The 17503-nt window shown below is 34.7% G+C and overlaps 1 protein-coding gene across 1 annotated transcript in view; it reads right to left on the bottom strand.

The window, feature by feature from the left end:
• Positions 1-1530: 1530 nt before the first annotated feature.
• Positions 1531-17503, bottom strand: part of Lars1 (leucyl-tRNA synthetase 1) — a 68395-nt gene continuing 52422 nt past the window's right edge. Inside the window, exons 26-32 of the mRNA XM_027927739.2 lie at positions 17244-17384; positions 14660-14770; positions 11814-11924; positions 10100-10204; positions 8263-8358; positions 6791-6923; positions 1531-1903 (exon numbers count right to left, since the gene is read on the bottom strand). Of these exons, the coding sequence (XP_027783540.1) occupies positions 1698-1903; positions 6791-6923; positions 8263-8358; positions 10100-10204; positions 11814-11924; positions 14660-14770; positions 17244-17384 (903 nt within the window). The 3' untranslated portion in view covers positions 1531-1697. The remainder of the gene's footprint in view (positions 1904-6790; positions 6924-8262; positions 8359-10099; positions 10205-11813; positions 11925-14659; positions 14771-17243; positions 17385-17503) is intronic.

Raw genomic sequence — 17503 nt, 5'->3', positions numbered from 1 at the left:
GGGTGGGGATGTAGCTCAGTGGAGTTTAATCCCCAACAACAACAACAACAAAGTTCAATTTATCAGAAAGATGATACAATCTATATTTATATGCAAAGTAGAAGCTGTCCACTCTATAAGGAGTAAATAAAGGGCCATGATAGATTTTAGTAAATCTAAGCAGAAAATGAAACAGATTTCCTAGATTATACCTAAATATCTCATAATAAGCCTACAAGGTAAGTGCCATTGTTACTTTGATTGTATAGATGAAACTGAGGCTCTGAGTAATTGCTAAGATCACACAAACAGAAAAATGGAAGAAATGGGAATCTAGCCTAGATTGCGTGACTTCAGAAAGTGTGATCTTGGGGCTGGGGTTGTGGCTCAGTGGTAGAGTGGCTCACCTAGCATGTGTGAGGCCCTGGGTTTGATCCTCAGCACCACATAATGATAAATAAAAATATTATGTCCATCTACAACTAGAAAATACTAAAAAGAAAGAAAGAAAAAGTATGATCTTGCCTCATTATTCCATACTGCCTGCCTCAAGCATAAATATGGTGATTTGCACTTGAGGATTTCTAAGGAACATTTCAGTTCTAACCTTCTATAATTTGCTTCAATAAATCCACAATAAAACATTCAACTAGGCTGAGTAATCCTGAATTATAAAATTAAATCATGAAATCCATTCATATGACCTCACAATTAGACATAAGGTTCCTTAGAATTATCAAAAATTGGATTTTCCCTATAATCAAATTCATCAGAGACAGAAATGTTATTCTGTTAGTCAATGCCTTACATTTTTTTTCCTAATATGAAGAATGATACTCAGACAATATTAAAAGCTTTCGGCAAGAATAAAATAACGGCATGGTGTAGGCCTGTAATCCCAGTGATTCAGGAGGCTAAAGCAGGAAGATTCCAGTTCAAGGCCAGCCACAGCAATTTACTGAGACCCACATTAAAATAAAAAGAGCTAGATATGAAGCTCAGTATAATACCCTGGGGGCTCAATCCCTAGCACCATTAAAAAATAACAAAAATTATAGTCAGAATGATGTTTAAACACAATGAGACTCAAATTTGGTAAATGCAAATTCCTAGGAGAAAAAAATCTTTCTGTTAAAATACCTAAATTAGTGTAGATGAAATAAACTACTTTTAAACTACTGCTATTAGCCCTGAAAAAAAATGTGATTGATTGTTAACTGGCTATATTAAAGTTTTTAAAAGTTTTAAAAAATACAGAACCTATTTGTTCTTTACATGAAATACTTAGTGATCATAGTTAAGTGAAAATATTCTCATTTGCTCTTTTAAATCATGAGAATTCCTTTCTTAAACAGAACTGGCTGTCTTATTATTTTTTTCTTTTTAAATAAGAAAGATAGCTAACTCCTTAAATTGATACATTATAAAAAGCTGTGTGATATTCTAAACCTTCAAAAACAGTATAAAAGTACATCTCATAAAATAAGCATATTGACACTTGTGTTGAGGACTAGAAACTTCTGACAAATGGCAATAATTTGTTCAAAAAAATAACATAGCATAGCACAAAATTTATTAGGTCCATGAATCAAAGATGACTTGTGATTACATACAGATTTAATGGTTAGAAATGAAATTTATTTAGGCTTAGCCTAAGGATCTAAGAGTAGTAGTATACCTAGAAACTACGATTTTGTAAATCTTCAATTTTCATGAGTTCAATGAACCAGATAAATAATTGTATCGCCAATATCTGCCTGTAGCCCATTTTCAGTGAGATGAATTTTCTTGCTCATGAGGTCCACATGGAAAACAGCATGCTCAGAAATGGGTGTCTTCTCAATGTGCTCTTTTCCCAGGATAGGAACTCGCCGAGGCCCCAACAGTGGATCATCAAATCTCATCAGTTTCACTTTGGAAAGGTCTATAGTAGAAGAGATGATCAATATGAACACTTAATTATAGTAATGACTTGAACTCACGAGTGAGACTGATAATTCAAATTAAAACACACCCATTGTTATATCTAAACAAAAATATTTTCATCAGATATTTAAATTTTAGGATCTAATCTCAGGAGCACAGCTGAAATCTAATAAATCTTCACCCCCTTTCAGCTTTTTAGTCAGATCAAGGATTGTCAGACAATCTACACAGCATATCTCCTGGAATGACAATCTAGAGAAAGAAAAAACTGAGTGTATTTTTGAGCATTAACTTATATAATCTTTTAAATCACTTTTTATATTAAAGTCTCAAAATATCAAAAAATCTAGAGCTGGGGATATAGCTCAGTAGGTAGAGTGTTTGCCTTGCATGCACAAGGCCCTAGGTTCAATCCCCAGCATTACAAAAAAAAATAAAAATAAAAAAAGTCTAAAACTTGTTGTGTTTCCTGCAATGCATTAAACTTGCAAGAATTATAGCTTTCCTTAGAGCTACATTTGGAGAAATAATTACTACTATAAGAAATAGCATTATCCATTTCTTGCTTTGCTCAAAAGATCAAAGTGTTTGTATTAACAAGTTGATGAGACAAGCAGAGAAGGGGCAAAGCAGAAGGAAAAGGCTTTTAAAATTTCAAATTTCAAGATGAGTTTCAATCCTACTCTGCTTGAGATTTTTTTGATATGCTCTTGTGCAAGCTGATAAGATGGCTTCTGGCAATAAAAAAAAAAAGCACTTGTTTCATGAAAAAAATTATGATCTAACAATCCTGCCAACAACTGATTCTTAAAGAAATTTCCTCAAGCAATCTGGAGACCTCCCAAGAACAAATAACTTTTTTTTTTTTTTGGTGGTCCTGGGGATTAAACCCAGGGCCTTGTGAATGTGAGGCAAGCACTCTACCAACTGAGCTATATCCCCATCCCCAAATGACTTTGTTTTACATGACAGAAAAACATTATAAATGAATACTAATGATGATTCTGGGTTTATATCTCATTCTAAGTGGAGCATGCCTAGTTATACTTAACCTCATCCAAAGAAACAGAAATTATTTTCTGAATTACATCCACCCCTTTCTAAAACAGACTGCTGGGTGGTCTGTAAGCTACACTCACTCATGTCATCTTGAGAGTATGAAGTATGAGAGGGATAAGAGATAAAAGGAGACATTAATGCAGCTGGTGTCAATATCTGGAATAAAAGTTATCCAGGCATTCTGTTATTTTTAGGAAACAAAAACTGAAGAACCACAAGTTTAGACAAGAAATCCTGGGGCTTACAGAACAACTACCTACCATGAAAGCAAACTCAGCTGGAGAGTCTTTGGAGAGCCTCTGCAGAGACCATACAACCTATACTCAGACATAGCACAAGTCCTAAGCAGCAGGCACAATCTTTAAGACAGTCATGATCTTACTTGGGAGAATATAATTCATTTTCACAACCATTGCAATTCATACTGTACATCAATGGTACCAAATATTTTGCTATAGAAGCAGTGATAAGTCTTACCAGCAGATTTTATATATAAGGCCTTTTTCTACTGCATCTTAAAATCTCTCTTCTCTCTCTCTCTCTCTCTCTCTCTGAAACAATCCTCCCTCTTCACTTCTAGAAATTCTAATTCAAACTATTTCAAATAAACCTTAATCAGGCTTCTAAGTGACAAAACACATTTACTTTGATGTTTCACCATGTAGTTCATTAATACCAATAAATTCTTGGTGCTTTCTCTGTGGTTTTACTATCTTTTCTTATCCCAGACTTCTCTTATTGAAAATGTTGAAATTTAAGTCTGCAACTATACAAGATTTAAGGCACTTAGAGAAAAGATGAGAGTGATTCAAAGTCCCTAGGGATTGATAATGTGAAATGGAGTCTTTCACCTCCAACTTATTAGTTCATTTGTGGCATGGGTTGTGAGTGATTTAAAGTCATTATCATCAAATAGTTGCTCAATGGCCTTTGTGGAGTGAAATGATGGCTTTAGCGTAGTTCCTACTGGTCCTAGATCATAATCACCTTCAATACAATTGGCAGTAATTGGACAACTTGCTGGCTATTGCAGCAGACAGACTAAGAACTACGTTATTGAATTTAACTTCTTCTCCATCTCATATACTTAATACACTCAGCCCTCAAAGGTATCAAAGTATCCTGAGGGCTTCTGGAAAAGTATCAAGGTTAGATCTCTTCGGTAGATTCTTACAGGAATATCAATTTCAAACTCCCCCTAATGTTTCTGTTTTCTAAAATTTACAGCAGTTACCAACACCAAACTTAAAACACTATCATCATACTATTCACAGCCACTATGACAAAGAACCTAAGAATTATGCCAGAGGCTCCATGAGAAAAGACAAGAGATAAGAAACACATGTCTGTACAACTCTGAAGAACCTATTCAGTGATACACCTAAGTATATGCAATTTCAATACAGGAATGCATCCTCTCATGGGTTACAACCTTATGTCAATCCTACCCAGTGAATCCATAAAAATACCTATTTTCTTTAAAAGACACTAAAGTTACCAGGCACAGTGGTGCATGCTTATAATCCCAGCAGCTCAGGAGGCTGAGGCAGGAGGATCTCAAGTTCAAAGCCAGCCTCAGCAAAAGTGAGAGGCTAAGCAACTTAGTCAGATCCTGTCTCTAAAGAAAATGCAAAATAGGGCTGGGGATGTGACTCAGTAGTTGAGTGCCCCTGAGTTCAATCCCCAATACCAAAAAAAAAAACCACTAAAGTGTTCTTCAAAGCTAAGGTCTAAGGTCTCTTCCTATTATGAAATCCCCTCATGACTGAATACTTGCAATACAAAAATGACAAGTCACAAAATGGCTTCTTACATATTCATATTTCTATAAATATTCAAGTTCTGCTTCTTATAGCCTACACATTCTAAATGACTGAGCTACCATTCTATTTTATCTAGTTTCCTAAGGTAGCAAAATAAATGTCTATAACAACATGGATGAATCTTGAAAACATTTGGTTAAGTAAAAATAAGCTAAACACAAAAAGAGTGAATGTTGCTGGGTACAGTGATACATGCCTGTAGTCCTGACTACTCAAGAGGCCAACAGAGGGAAATCACTTGAGCCCAGGAGGTTAGAGCAGGCCTGGGGAACATAGTGAGATCACCATCTCTTAAAAATAGTAAGAAAAAGCTTATAAATAAAATACACCCAATAAATCCAATCAAAAGATTAAAATACAAATATTCCATTCATGAGATACCTGGAATAGTCAAATACACAGAGGAAGAAAGTAAGCAGTGGTTACCAGAGACTAGAAGGAGAAAGAATAGGGAATTCAGTTTAATAGGTAAAGGGTTTCAGTTAGATGAGGAAGATAAAAAATTCTGGAGATGAATGTTGGTGAGTTACACAGCAATGAGAATATATTCAATGCCACTCAACTGTATACTTAAAAATTATTAAAATGTTAAAAATATGTGTATAAACAATAAAATCCCTAGCCCTAATATATACCTAGTGATGATGATCCATACAGAGTAAACACACAGTTGGTACTTTCCTCCTCCTGATATACCTTTCCCCTCACCATCACATATATAATTTTCAAGGCACATCCAAAAAAATATTTTCTCCATATATTCATCCTTGATCACCAGAGCTGGAAATAATCTCATCTTTTTGTGTGTGTGCTATATGTTTAATTTGTGCATATATAAATTTACCACTTGTAGTTCTTAAAAGTCATTGTCTTGTATTTGTAAATCATTAGAAATTTTTTATACTGATAGGAAATGGCTTAATCCATTTCTGATTGCTCTCAAAAAGAAAAGAGAAGGGCTGGGGATATAGCTCAGTTGGTAGAGTGCTTGCCTCACATGCACAAGGCCCTGGGTTCAATTCCCAGCAACACATACACATACACACACATACACACACACACACACACACACACACAAACAAACAAAATAAAAAATGGAGGACTGGCAGTGTAGTTCAGTGGTCAGTGCTTGCCTAGCATGTACAAAGCCCTGGATTCAATTCTCAGCACCCCAAATTTTTAAAAAAGAACAAACAATAAATAAAATAAAAAGGAGAGAACATGCAAAATAGACTCTCAATATTAATTTTACTTCATAATTCAGAAGGAAAACCATATAGACAGACTAACTCCCTTCACACTCTGCCCAAGACCTGGCTAGGTGATGAAAAAAGGAAGTAAAAAATTACTACACTGAATCTAATCACAGAAGACCTTGATCAGAAATTGAGATTATTATTTTACTTGTAGGCACATAATTTAGAAGAAAGAATATGAGCTTTGGAGTTAAACAGACTCAAGTTTGAATTCCACCTCCAAGATTTACTAGATGAACAAACTTTTCAAGTTACTTAGTGTTTCATTTTGTTATCTATAAAAAGGGGGCAATGATATCATCTATGTTATAGGACTGTGAAAGGATTAAATGCCTAACAAATGGCAGGCACTCGAGAACTTTTATTCTGTTTATCTTCCTTCCTTCCCCAAGAACAGACCCAGCTGGAGGGGTTAGTTGAGAATATTAAAGGTGTGTATTCTTTATCCTAAATTACCTCTGACAAACAGAAATGAGTTGTTACAATTCTAGAGCTAGATGGAATCTTGAAAAAATATCTAACCCTGTTTCCTCATTTTGCTAAAAATCACAGCTTAGATGACAAAGTCACTAAACTAGTATCTAACCCGAGAATCCTAAAAAGAATGTTTCTTGATTCTGGGTTCAACACTCTATATTACACAGCTATCCATAAGCAAGTCAGTTACTTTTCTTTCTCCCCTCTGCTTAAAACTAATCAAATTCACAAGTTACTGCCAAAAAGTGAAGTTTCAGGGAAGCCATTTACCTTTAATTCCTCGGTCCATTTTCATTAAACGCCTGATTATAGAATCACAGTTATCTCCTTGTCTGATTTCAATTTTGGTTGAGAAGTGACCATTGGATGGCTGGGGATTTACCAAGGAAATCTGCACACCAGGCTAGGAAAACAAAGAGTGTATGACTGTTAGAGGAAATCAAACCTGAATACTGCTAAGGAAAGGGGAAACTCTGCTACACTTTCAACTCGGTGAAAGAAGACCTAATTCTGATTTTCTAAAATCTTGACTAAGACTACTCAAATGAAAAACCATGCTTTAAGCAGACACCTAGATAAAAATGACTGCAACTACAAATATCAATATCGATGATAGACAAAAGTAATAATTATTTTCTCTTCCACAACTACCACCATTTGTTGAGCTTCTACACATCATGTATTGTACTAAACATTTTTTTTAGAATAGTTCTATATCCTGAGAGGTAGTTCTTTCAACTCTTATTCACAAATGAGAAGCCAAGAAACAGAAAGACTGAGTAGCCCACTGTCACAGAGGTAGTGACAGGACAAGGATTAAACACAGTTCTAGATCATTCTACCTCTCACAGGGACTCTGTTGATTATTTCAACAGTAAAAGACTTAAATACACAGTAGCTTAATGGAATACTTGGTAGTAGCATGAAGTAAACTCATTTCTATCTATCTCCAAGGCCCAAAGAATTGCATTTTTGAAAACTACCACATCTGAATGTAATAAGAGTATCATTATACAATGATAAATTCAAGGTTTCCAGGATTGTGAAAATTATTCTTTCAAAACAGGGTTTTTCTGTTTGCAAAGTTTTCAATTAAATGTGGAAAAAGTAACACATCTAAGTCCTCTGTTTATCAAGATATGAAGGGCATCATGTATACTCAGTTGTAGTATACTGGACTTCGCCAAATGCTGCCAATCTGAATGGATCCTTGGAGGCCAAATAAATAGAATCTCTAAAACCTCAAGACCTTTTATTTTACCAATGATAAACAAAATATAAAAAAGTGGGGAGGAGGATGCAATTTTAACATAACAAGATGATGTACTGATGTGGTTTATACCAAAAAACAAAATTCCTGGAATAACAATCAAATTAAGATTTATCTAAAGTTTGAAAAGCTCCTTTTCACTATTTAAAAAAGTCTGACATTTAAATTGCTACTATATTATTTTTAATAAACACCAGATTCTGAAACTCATATTATTTTTATTATTTTTAAAACCTCAAATAAGATCGGATACCATCCATAAAGAGTAAAGTGAGGAAAAGTAGTTACGACCAGGGAATTAGGAGACCTCAACTTTAGTTCCATTTCTAACTGTGACCTGGAACAAATCATCATGTAATTTCTCTGAACCATTCTTCATTCCATCTTTAAAATGATGGGCTTAGATGTAATGACCTCTAAGGTCTCTTCTAGCTCTAAAATGCAATGGTTCAATAAGATTCCTTCAACTTACTTCTGTTCTAAAAACATTAAGTGGTTTCCCAGGACAACAGTCTTCCCTGACTTTATCTTCTGCTTCAGAGGCAAACTTGACTTCTATATGTTCTAGCTAAATAGAGGGGAAAAAATGGAAGTCATTAGTATCACTTAATATGATTGAAATTAATCACCACCTCATTTCATCAAGAGCACAACTAGGTTTCCCACTTAACATGAAATGGGCTGTGCAATTTTATTATTTTCCAAATAAACATTAAATAAAACCTGTGATCAGTTATTTAACCCTCATCTTAGATGTCTCAGAATATTCTTAATCAAGTCATATTTATCATTTCCTATAATGAATTCTGGCATCTATATGGCACATAGAAGAAAAAGGAAATCAGGAGAAAAAGCTTATACTCAGGGGGTGCTGAGGTTGTAGCTCAGCGGTAGAGTGCTGTCCTGGCACATATGGAGCCCTGGGTTCGGCCCTCAGCACCACATATGAATGGATAAAATAAAGTTATTAAGTTATTGCGTCTAACTACACTAAAAAAAAATATATATATATATATATATATATATATATATATATATATATATATATATATAAAGCTTAGACAAATTCAGAAATATGTGAACGATTACAAATACATATACATGAAAATATGTTAATATTCAACTTCATTAACTCATTTAAAATAAAATACTTAGGACAGACAAGAAGGTACATTCCTATAATCCCAACAACTCAGGAGGCTGAAGCAGGGGGACTGCGAGTTTGAGGCCAGCCTTAGCAACTTAGCAAGACCCTCAGCAACTAAGCAAGATGATGTCTCAAACTAAAAATTTTAAAAAGGGCTGGGCATAGATGAGTGGCAAAGCACCCCTAAGTTCAACCCCCAATACCAAAAAATAAAATAAAAGGTTCAAGGGTTGGAGAAGTAGCTCAGTGTTAAAGAGCAAATGTTTAGCATGTGTAAAATAAGTTCAATCTTCACCACCAAAAAAATAATAAAATTAAATGTTTATTTAGAATAACTTTCTTCCATCTCTGTATGAAACAATTTTACTGAAACTCTAAATCTGCATCATTTTTTTGACTTGTATGTCTTCATTATCACTGGAACCATTTTGAGTCTCTAACAGTTTTTTGAAGCAAATTATTTTCCCTTCTGCCTAAGCTGTTTGAGAGAAAGCATTTTCAGAAAAAAAAAAAAAAAAAATATATATATATATATATATATATATATATATATATATGTAGTTATGATTGATAACAAATCATAAATCACAGATTATGTGAATCTGAAGTTGAACTGAGGGAGGGGGAAAAACAATTTACAGTGTTCCGTAATAAGAGACTTTTGTGGGCATTTAAATATAAGGTCTCTCATTTTCTTAAAAACAATTTGGGCTGGGTGTGGTAGTACACACCTACAATCCCAGCAACTTGGGAGGCTGAGGTAGGAGAATCTCAAATGCAAAGCCAGCCTCAACAACCTAGTGAGACCCTGTCTCAAAATAAAATATAAAAAGGGCTGGGAAATGTTGCTCAGTGGTTAAGTGCCCCTGGGTTCAATCCCTAGTACCAAAAAAATAAAAAAAATTTAAGGAGAAAATCTAGACATAGTTAGTTTTTACACGTAGGATAACTGATAAATGAAACATGATGACAGCTCATTATTATTCTTTCCGAAAATTTTATAGCCTTCTCATTCTCTTACCCTTCAAATATTTGACTGAATATAATTGGCAAAAATACTAAACATAGAAGGTGAAGTTTATAAAAAGGCTTATTATAAAATTCAAAAACTGGGTCATGGCTACTATAATTTATTAGTAACTACAATCCCTAGCCCTCTTACCTCAAGGGAATTAGTCAGATATACTATATTCTCCATAAGCACCGTCTGTTCATCAAATTCCAATTGCAAATCTAGAACACGAGGCCCCATCTTCTCCACATTTTCCTAATAGTCAAAATGTTTTTGAAAAATAAAATTGCATTAAAAAGACACTGAAAAGAATTTACATCCTTCAAAGCAATCATTTTTCTCTCAATTGATAAAATCTTTACATTTCAAGGGGCTGGGGCTCAGTGGTAGAACACTTGCCTACCATGTGTGAGGCACTGGATTTGATCCTCAGAACCACATAAAAAATAAAGAAAGAAAATAAAGGCATTATGTCCATTAGTACTAAAAATAAAATAATAAATGCCCCCCCTGCTGCCAGGCACAGCACAGCACATGCCTGTTTAAAAAAAAAAATCTTTACATTTCAACAGTTAAACAAAAGGCCTTGGGCTCTTGGAATCACACAAATATATGAAAAATATCCCTACAGGTAATCAAAAAAAAATTTTTTTTAAATCTTCCAAGATACCAAACAAAAAAATCTTGAAAATATTCCCATAAACTTTAAAGAAAAAAAGAAAAATTCATACTATATAATAAACAATCTTATACAAAAAAAAAAAAATTCTTTTTTTTTGTAACTTTTTTTAGTCATTGATGGACCTTTATTTATTTATTTAGATGTGGTGCTGAGAATAGAACCCAAGTGCCTCACACATGCCAGGCAAGTGTTCTACCACTGGGCCACAACCCCAGCACCCCCCAAAATTCTTAACTCTAAATTAAATATTTGTTGTACAAAGTGTAACCTTCATGATCCAAATTCACAAGCACAGATATAAATGTCTAGAACACATTGCACTTACATGATAGTGACCTGACATTATTCCTACTATCCAGTACTTTAGTTTACCATTTGCTATAAATTAATACCCCTACAGTCAGGAATGTGTTAGTTATGCAGAAGTGGGTCCCTGAAAAAAAGATGAATTTGAGTTTGTTCATCTGTAATCCCACCTACAAAAGAGACTGAGGGAAGAGGATGCCAAGTTTGAAGACAGTCTTGGCAACTCAGTGAGACCTATCTCAAGATAAAAATAATAAAGGTTGGGAGCATATGTTCAATCCCCAGTATGGGGGGCAGAGGAGGTTGGGGATGGGATAATTTGCAGGGCAAATCACCAATATTATTTAAAATATATACTCCATGCAAACAGTCTGACAGTGCTTCTTTAAAGCTAAATGAAATCCTAAAGAATCCAACTCTTCACAACAAAAACCTATCTGGCCCAAATTATCTAGAGAGTCATTGTTGAGAATCCTTGGTCCAATTACTATAACCAATGTTTACTCTAACCTACAACTACACAAATGTAGAATCTTGGTCCCAGTAATAGGATCTAGTAAAAACAGAACGTTTCCCCCTCAAACTAAAAACAAGAGAAGGAAGCATAGGAAGGGAATAATTTAGTACAGCAATTCTAAACCAATTTTTCTTCCATAATACATATTTTCACATATTCAGCAATCCCTCAGGTAAACCCAAAATCTGATAGCTCATTTCTTACTACCATTGATTGAAAAGTGCTATTTTAGCAGATTTCGGGGAGGGAGGAAAGGGGAGCACAGGGAGAGAAACTTTGCCCAAAGCTTTTCTCTGTCCTTCTGCTGTCCTGCCTAAGCATTACTTCAGTGTCCCAGTTGTGAAAAGTCCACAGCTTACCTTAATCATGGCAACAAACGGCATCACTTTCTTCATGTATTTCTTCAATTCTGGCAAATTACCTAATTCAGTAGCAATGACTTTGTTTTCAGGCAATTTTCCACCATTGGTCTAAAATTGGAAAGGGGAGAGAGGAATATGAAGAAGTAAGCCAGACACAAAATGATGGCTCTACCAGTCTACTAGAGCAGAGCATATCTGCAGCCCTCAACATCATGGCAAAGTGAAGGCTGAATGAACAATGCAGAAAGGAGTTTTCAACTCTAAATTTAGAAGATACATTTTCTTAGTTTAAAGGAGAAAACCAAGTGTACGGCACTGAATATTTAGTCTTTCTTACAATAATAGCAACTCCAGGATTGTAACATTAGTTCCTATCTAGTAAAAACAGAATATAGTCTTATAAAGTTCTTTATCTTCATTTCATTAGTCATATTAAAATGGAAAACTAAACAACTATCATAAAGATTTATATAATGTCTGCTTTTGAGTGTTTTTAAATAAATTGTTATTACCAATGTGAAAAGAAAGAATTCCTAGTTACCAACATGTTAAAAATATTGTCATTTTGGGGCTGGGGCTCTAGCTCAGTGGCAGAGCATTTGCATGTGTGGGGCACTGGGCTCAATCCTTAGCACCACATTAAAAAAATTAAAAAATGAAATAAAATAAAGGCATGTTATCCATCTACAACTACAAAAAAATTAAATATCTTGTCAGTTCTATTTATTAAAAATTAACACATATTATCATACATTACTAATATGCACCAGTCCGAAATGTGCTGACTGAATCTAAATCACTTCCATAAACATCAATGGCTCCTTCAATTTAGTGAGAAATAAAGCAGGTGGCCTTTTCAGAGTTTTGGGCAACTTATTTTTTACTAGTTGTAAAAGTCAAGGGCTGGGAATGAATCTAAATGAAAAGAAACATATACAAAGATTTCAAGGAACCTATTTTCATTTAATTCTAACCTTTACTAAAATTCATGGGGAAAAAAATATTTTCTCCACTTGTCAATGTATTTCTCTGAAAATATGAAAGAAAAAAGAGGATGGGAAACACTCCTCTTCCTTACATCACCAAAAAGGTGCCATATTTAACATAACAACACTCTTGATTACAAATTAAGATTTTTTTAGTTCTTTTGGATGAAAACGAAACTTTAAAAAGAAGCTGATAATGCCAAAAAATGATGTTGTTTCAAAACAACATAATATCTAGTCAAAGAATACAAAATAAATATTTAATTTCTGAAAGAACTGAGGCGATGCCTTTTTTAAATACCTGAGACATCATATACTACTATATTTGATTCTTCCACTGGTCCTCTGATTTGCTGGTTTGAATATATTAATCCACTGAGTTACAATTTCATTTTCAAAGTAGTGTTTATCTTTTACTTGCCATAATTCAAAATCTGCAAGTCTATCTTCCATTTCTATTACCCACAACCAAAGATACAAATATCCATAAAAATAGATTCACAAGGTATAAAAAAAGGCTCTTCACTTTCCATCAAATTTTACAAATGCAAAAGCAGCTTTTCTGAGTATTTCTTAATTAACTAAGTAGTTTGGCAAAATTCCAGTAAAGATCTGGAAATCTGGGCCAGAAGCAATGGCGCATGCCAGTAATCCCAGCGGCTCGGGAGGCTGAGACAGGAGGATCGCAAGTTCAAAGCCAGCCTCAGCAAAAGCCAGTTGCTTAGCAACTCAGTGAGACACTGTCTCTAAATAAAATATAAAAATAGAGCTGGGGATGTGGCTCAGTGGCTGAGTGCCCCGAGTTCAATCCCAGGTATATATATACGTACATACATACATACATACATACAAACAAAATTGGTCATTTAAAAAATAGAACTCAGGGGCTGGGATTATGGCTTAGCAGTAAAGCGCTTGCCTCGCACATGCAGGACCCTGAGTTCAATCCTCAGCACCACATAATAAATAAGTGAAATAAAGGTATCGTGTCCAATTACAACTAAATATATATATATAAATAAATATATACAGCATGTATGAGGCCCTGAGTTCGATCCTCAGCACTGCATATAAATACATAAAATAAAGGTCCATTTACAACTAAAAAAATATTAAAAAAGAAAAAAAAGATCTGGAAATCAGAGCTATGGATTTCTTTTTTGTCATCACTTCATTTTCACCATAATCCCTATTTTGTTCAGGCTCTTTCTTAAGGGCACCTTAATGGTTTGTGTCTACTAAAAACTGTATTGGTTACCTGAGTAAAAAAGTACAAATTATACAAGATACACTATGTTCCCTATTCTTTGAATGTAAAAGAAAAAGGAATTTTTTTTCCTTTAGAAAATTTAGAACTAAGTATAAATTGTGCATTTACTTTATATAAAACCATCGTATTGCGAAGATACTTTCCAAAAACATCTTTGAACCTTACCTTTCTATTATCAAATTAAAACATTTTTTTTTCAAGTTTGGAAGAATGAAGCTTCAATTTACTTCAAATATAACAAGGTTAAGGCTTGAATCCCACCTTTTAAGTCACAACAAAGTCAAAAGACAAATTCTGTCCTTTTGCTCCATAATTTTAACCACATATATGAAAAACCCCCACCTTTTGATTACATTCAACTAGATCTATTTTTATCCAACTTTTAGAAATGATGAAAATAATAGCAGCTTTTCCCTCAGAATTCATTTATGAACTACCAAGGATAATAAAGAAATGATCCCAACCTGGATGGACTTGAACAAAGCTACCTGTCGCCTTTCTCCCAGACACTGCTAACATCCTAAAAACAAAAACAACATAAGCAGGACACAACACTGTCAGGGAGGAAAGTCTACTAAGAGCCTCACCTCAAAGTGGTTACGCAGAACCAACAGAGTTGTATGCTGCCAAGGCGGATAGTTCTTCGCCACATAGATGGTGCAATGTGAGGGCCTCTGAGGTGGTTGCTTGTCAGTCTTCTACATAGTAGAAGCAAAGGAAAAAGCATTCATTGGCTTTTATATAAATCAAAACTGAGAACACCCACTCCCCAGATGCACACTACAACTGCCTTTACCATGTATGAATATACATCTACAGAACTGTATTAGCAGTGAATATAGCAATACAAGTTTTAGTCTTTTGTGGGGCAGAGGGAGTGCTAAGGTTGAACCTAGAGGCATTTTACCACTGAGCTTCCTCCAGAATTCTTTTTTTATTTTTTGAGAAAGATTGCTAAGACTGGCCTCAAATTTATGATATTCCTGCCTCAGCCTCCCAATCCACTGGGATTATAGGCATGTACCACAGCACTCAGCTCATTGCTCAGTTTTGATTGGGTTGTTTCTATTAGAGTTGAGCTTTGACGTTCTTCACATATACTGGATACTAAACCTCTGTCAGACAAGTAGCTGGAAAAGATTTTCTCCCATTTTGTAGGCTATCTCTTCACTCTGTTTCTCTTGCTGTGCAGATGCTTTTTAATTTGATGCCATCCCATTTATTGATTCTCGCAATGGAACAGAAACGACACAAACACAAACCTACACAGCTCCAATCATGTAATTCTTGATAAAGTTGTCAAAAATGTACACTGGGGAAAAGACAGCCTCTTTAGCAAATGGGCATGGGGAAATTATATATCCACATGAAAGAGAATGATTTCCTATGTTCATATATGAATACATGACCAGTAAAACTCTACATCATATACAACCACAAAAATGGGAAGTTAAGCTGGGTATGGTGGTACATGCCTGTAATCCCAGCAACTAAGGAGGCTGAGGCAGGAGGATTTAAAGTTCAAAGCCAATCTCAGCAATTTAGCAAAGCCCTAAGCAACTCAGCGAGACCCTGTCTCTAAATAAAATTTTAAAAATAAAGAAAAAAAGATGGGATGTTATGTTCCACATATGCATGATATGTCAAAATATACTCTACGCCATGTATAATTAAAAAGAATTTTTAAAAAATTTAAAAAACCCAATCAATAAATGGGCAAAGGAACTGAACAGGCACTTCTCAGAAGAAATACAACTGATCAACAAATATATGAAAAAATATTCAACATCTCTAACATCTAGAGAAATGCAAATAAAAACTACACTGAGATTCCATCTCACTCCAGTCAGAACAACAATCATCAAGAATATAAGCAACAATAAATGCTAACTAGGATGTGGGGGAAAAGGTACACTCATACATTGCTGGTGGGACTGCAAATTGGCACAACCACTATGGAAAGCAGTACGGAGATTCCCAAGAAAACTTGCAATGTAACCACCATTTGACTCAGTCACCCACTCCTTAGTTTATACCCTAAGGACTTAAAATCAGCCATACTATAGTGACGCAGTCACATCAATTTATAGCAGTTCAATTACAGTAGCTAAACTATAGAAACAACTTAGGTGCCCTTCAACAGGTGAATGGATAAATATGGTGTGTATATACACACACACACACATACACACACACACACACACACACATACAATGGGATACTACTCAGCCTTAAAGAAGAATGGAATTATGGCATTTGCCAGTAAATGGATGGAACTAGAGAATATTACACAGAGCAAAATAAGCCAATCCCAAAGAAAAAAGGCTGAATGTTTTCTCTGATATGTGGATGCTAATTCACAATAAAGGGGCAAAGAAAAATAGAGGCATTTTGGACTAGACAGAGGGAAGTGAAGGGGGGTCATGAAGGTAGAAATGATAGTAGAATGAATTGGACATTATAACCCTATGTGCATATATGATTACATGACCTATGTAACCCTACATCATGTACAACCAAATGAATGAGAAGTTATACTCCATTTATGTATAATGTGTCAAAATGTATTCTACTCTCATGTGTAACTAATTAAGACAAATAAAAATTTTAAAAAAGAAGAATGAAACTAGATCTGGGCTGAGGTTGTGGCTCAGCGGTAGAGCGCTTGCCTGGGTTCGATCCTCAGCACCACATAAAAATAAATAAATAAAATAAAGGTATTGTGTCCAACTACAACTAAAAAATAAGTAAATATATATATATATTATTTTATATATATTTTTTAAATATATATATATTAAAAAAAAGAAAAAGAAACTAGATCCTTATCTCACACTCTGTATAAAAGTCAACTGAAAATGGACCAAAGTGGGCTGGGGCTGTAGCTCAGTGGCAGAAGCTCTTGCCTAGCATGGGTTCAATCCTTAGCACTGCATAAAAAACTCAACAAAAAAAGGCATGTTGTCCATCTACAACTATTTAAAAAAATTAAAAATTAAAAAAAAAAAAAAAAGTGAATCAAAGACCTACACATAAGACCAGAAACTTTACAACTGTCAGAAGAAAAAACTGGGGAAACACTTCAACATATGGGTACAGGCAAAGATTTCCAGAATTAGACCCCTACAGCTCAAGAAATCAGACCAATAACTTTTAAGGAATAAACTTCACCTTTCCTTTAGCTGGCATCATATAGTTCTTAAGTCGCAGTCTAAGGTCATGTGCTACTTCCATGAGATACTGTGAGGAACGTATCAAGGCTTCATCCACAGGACCCGCCACCGGCCATGAAGCATTCATAATTGAGTCAGGCTTTTAAAAACAAAGAAAGGTTCAGTGAGATCTGACAACACAACTATTTTACAGTTCTTGCTTACAGTTTCATATCAAGGGTACCATCTGTAATTGTGTGCACAGAGTTCAAACCTGAC

The sequence above is a fragment of the Marmota flaviventris genome, chromosome 5 (genome assembly GCF_047511675.1).
Source record: "Marmota flaviventris isolate mMarFla1 chromosome 5, mMarFla1.hap1, whole genome shotgun sequence".
Taxonomy (NCBI): Eukaryota; Metazoa; Chordata; class Mammalia; order Rodentia; family Sciuridae; genus Marmota; species Marmota flaviventris.
Note: the sequence above shows the minus strand (reverse complement) of the source record. Positions and strands in the feature narration are given on the sequence as shown.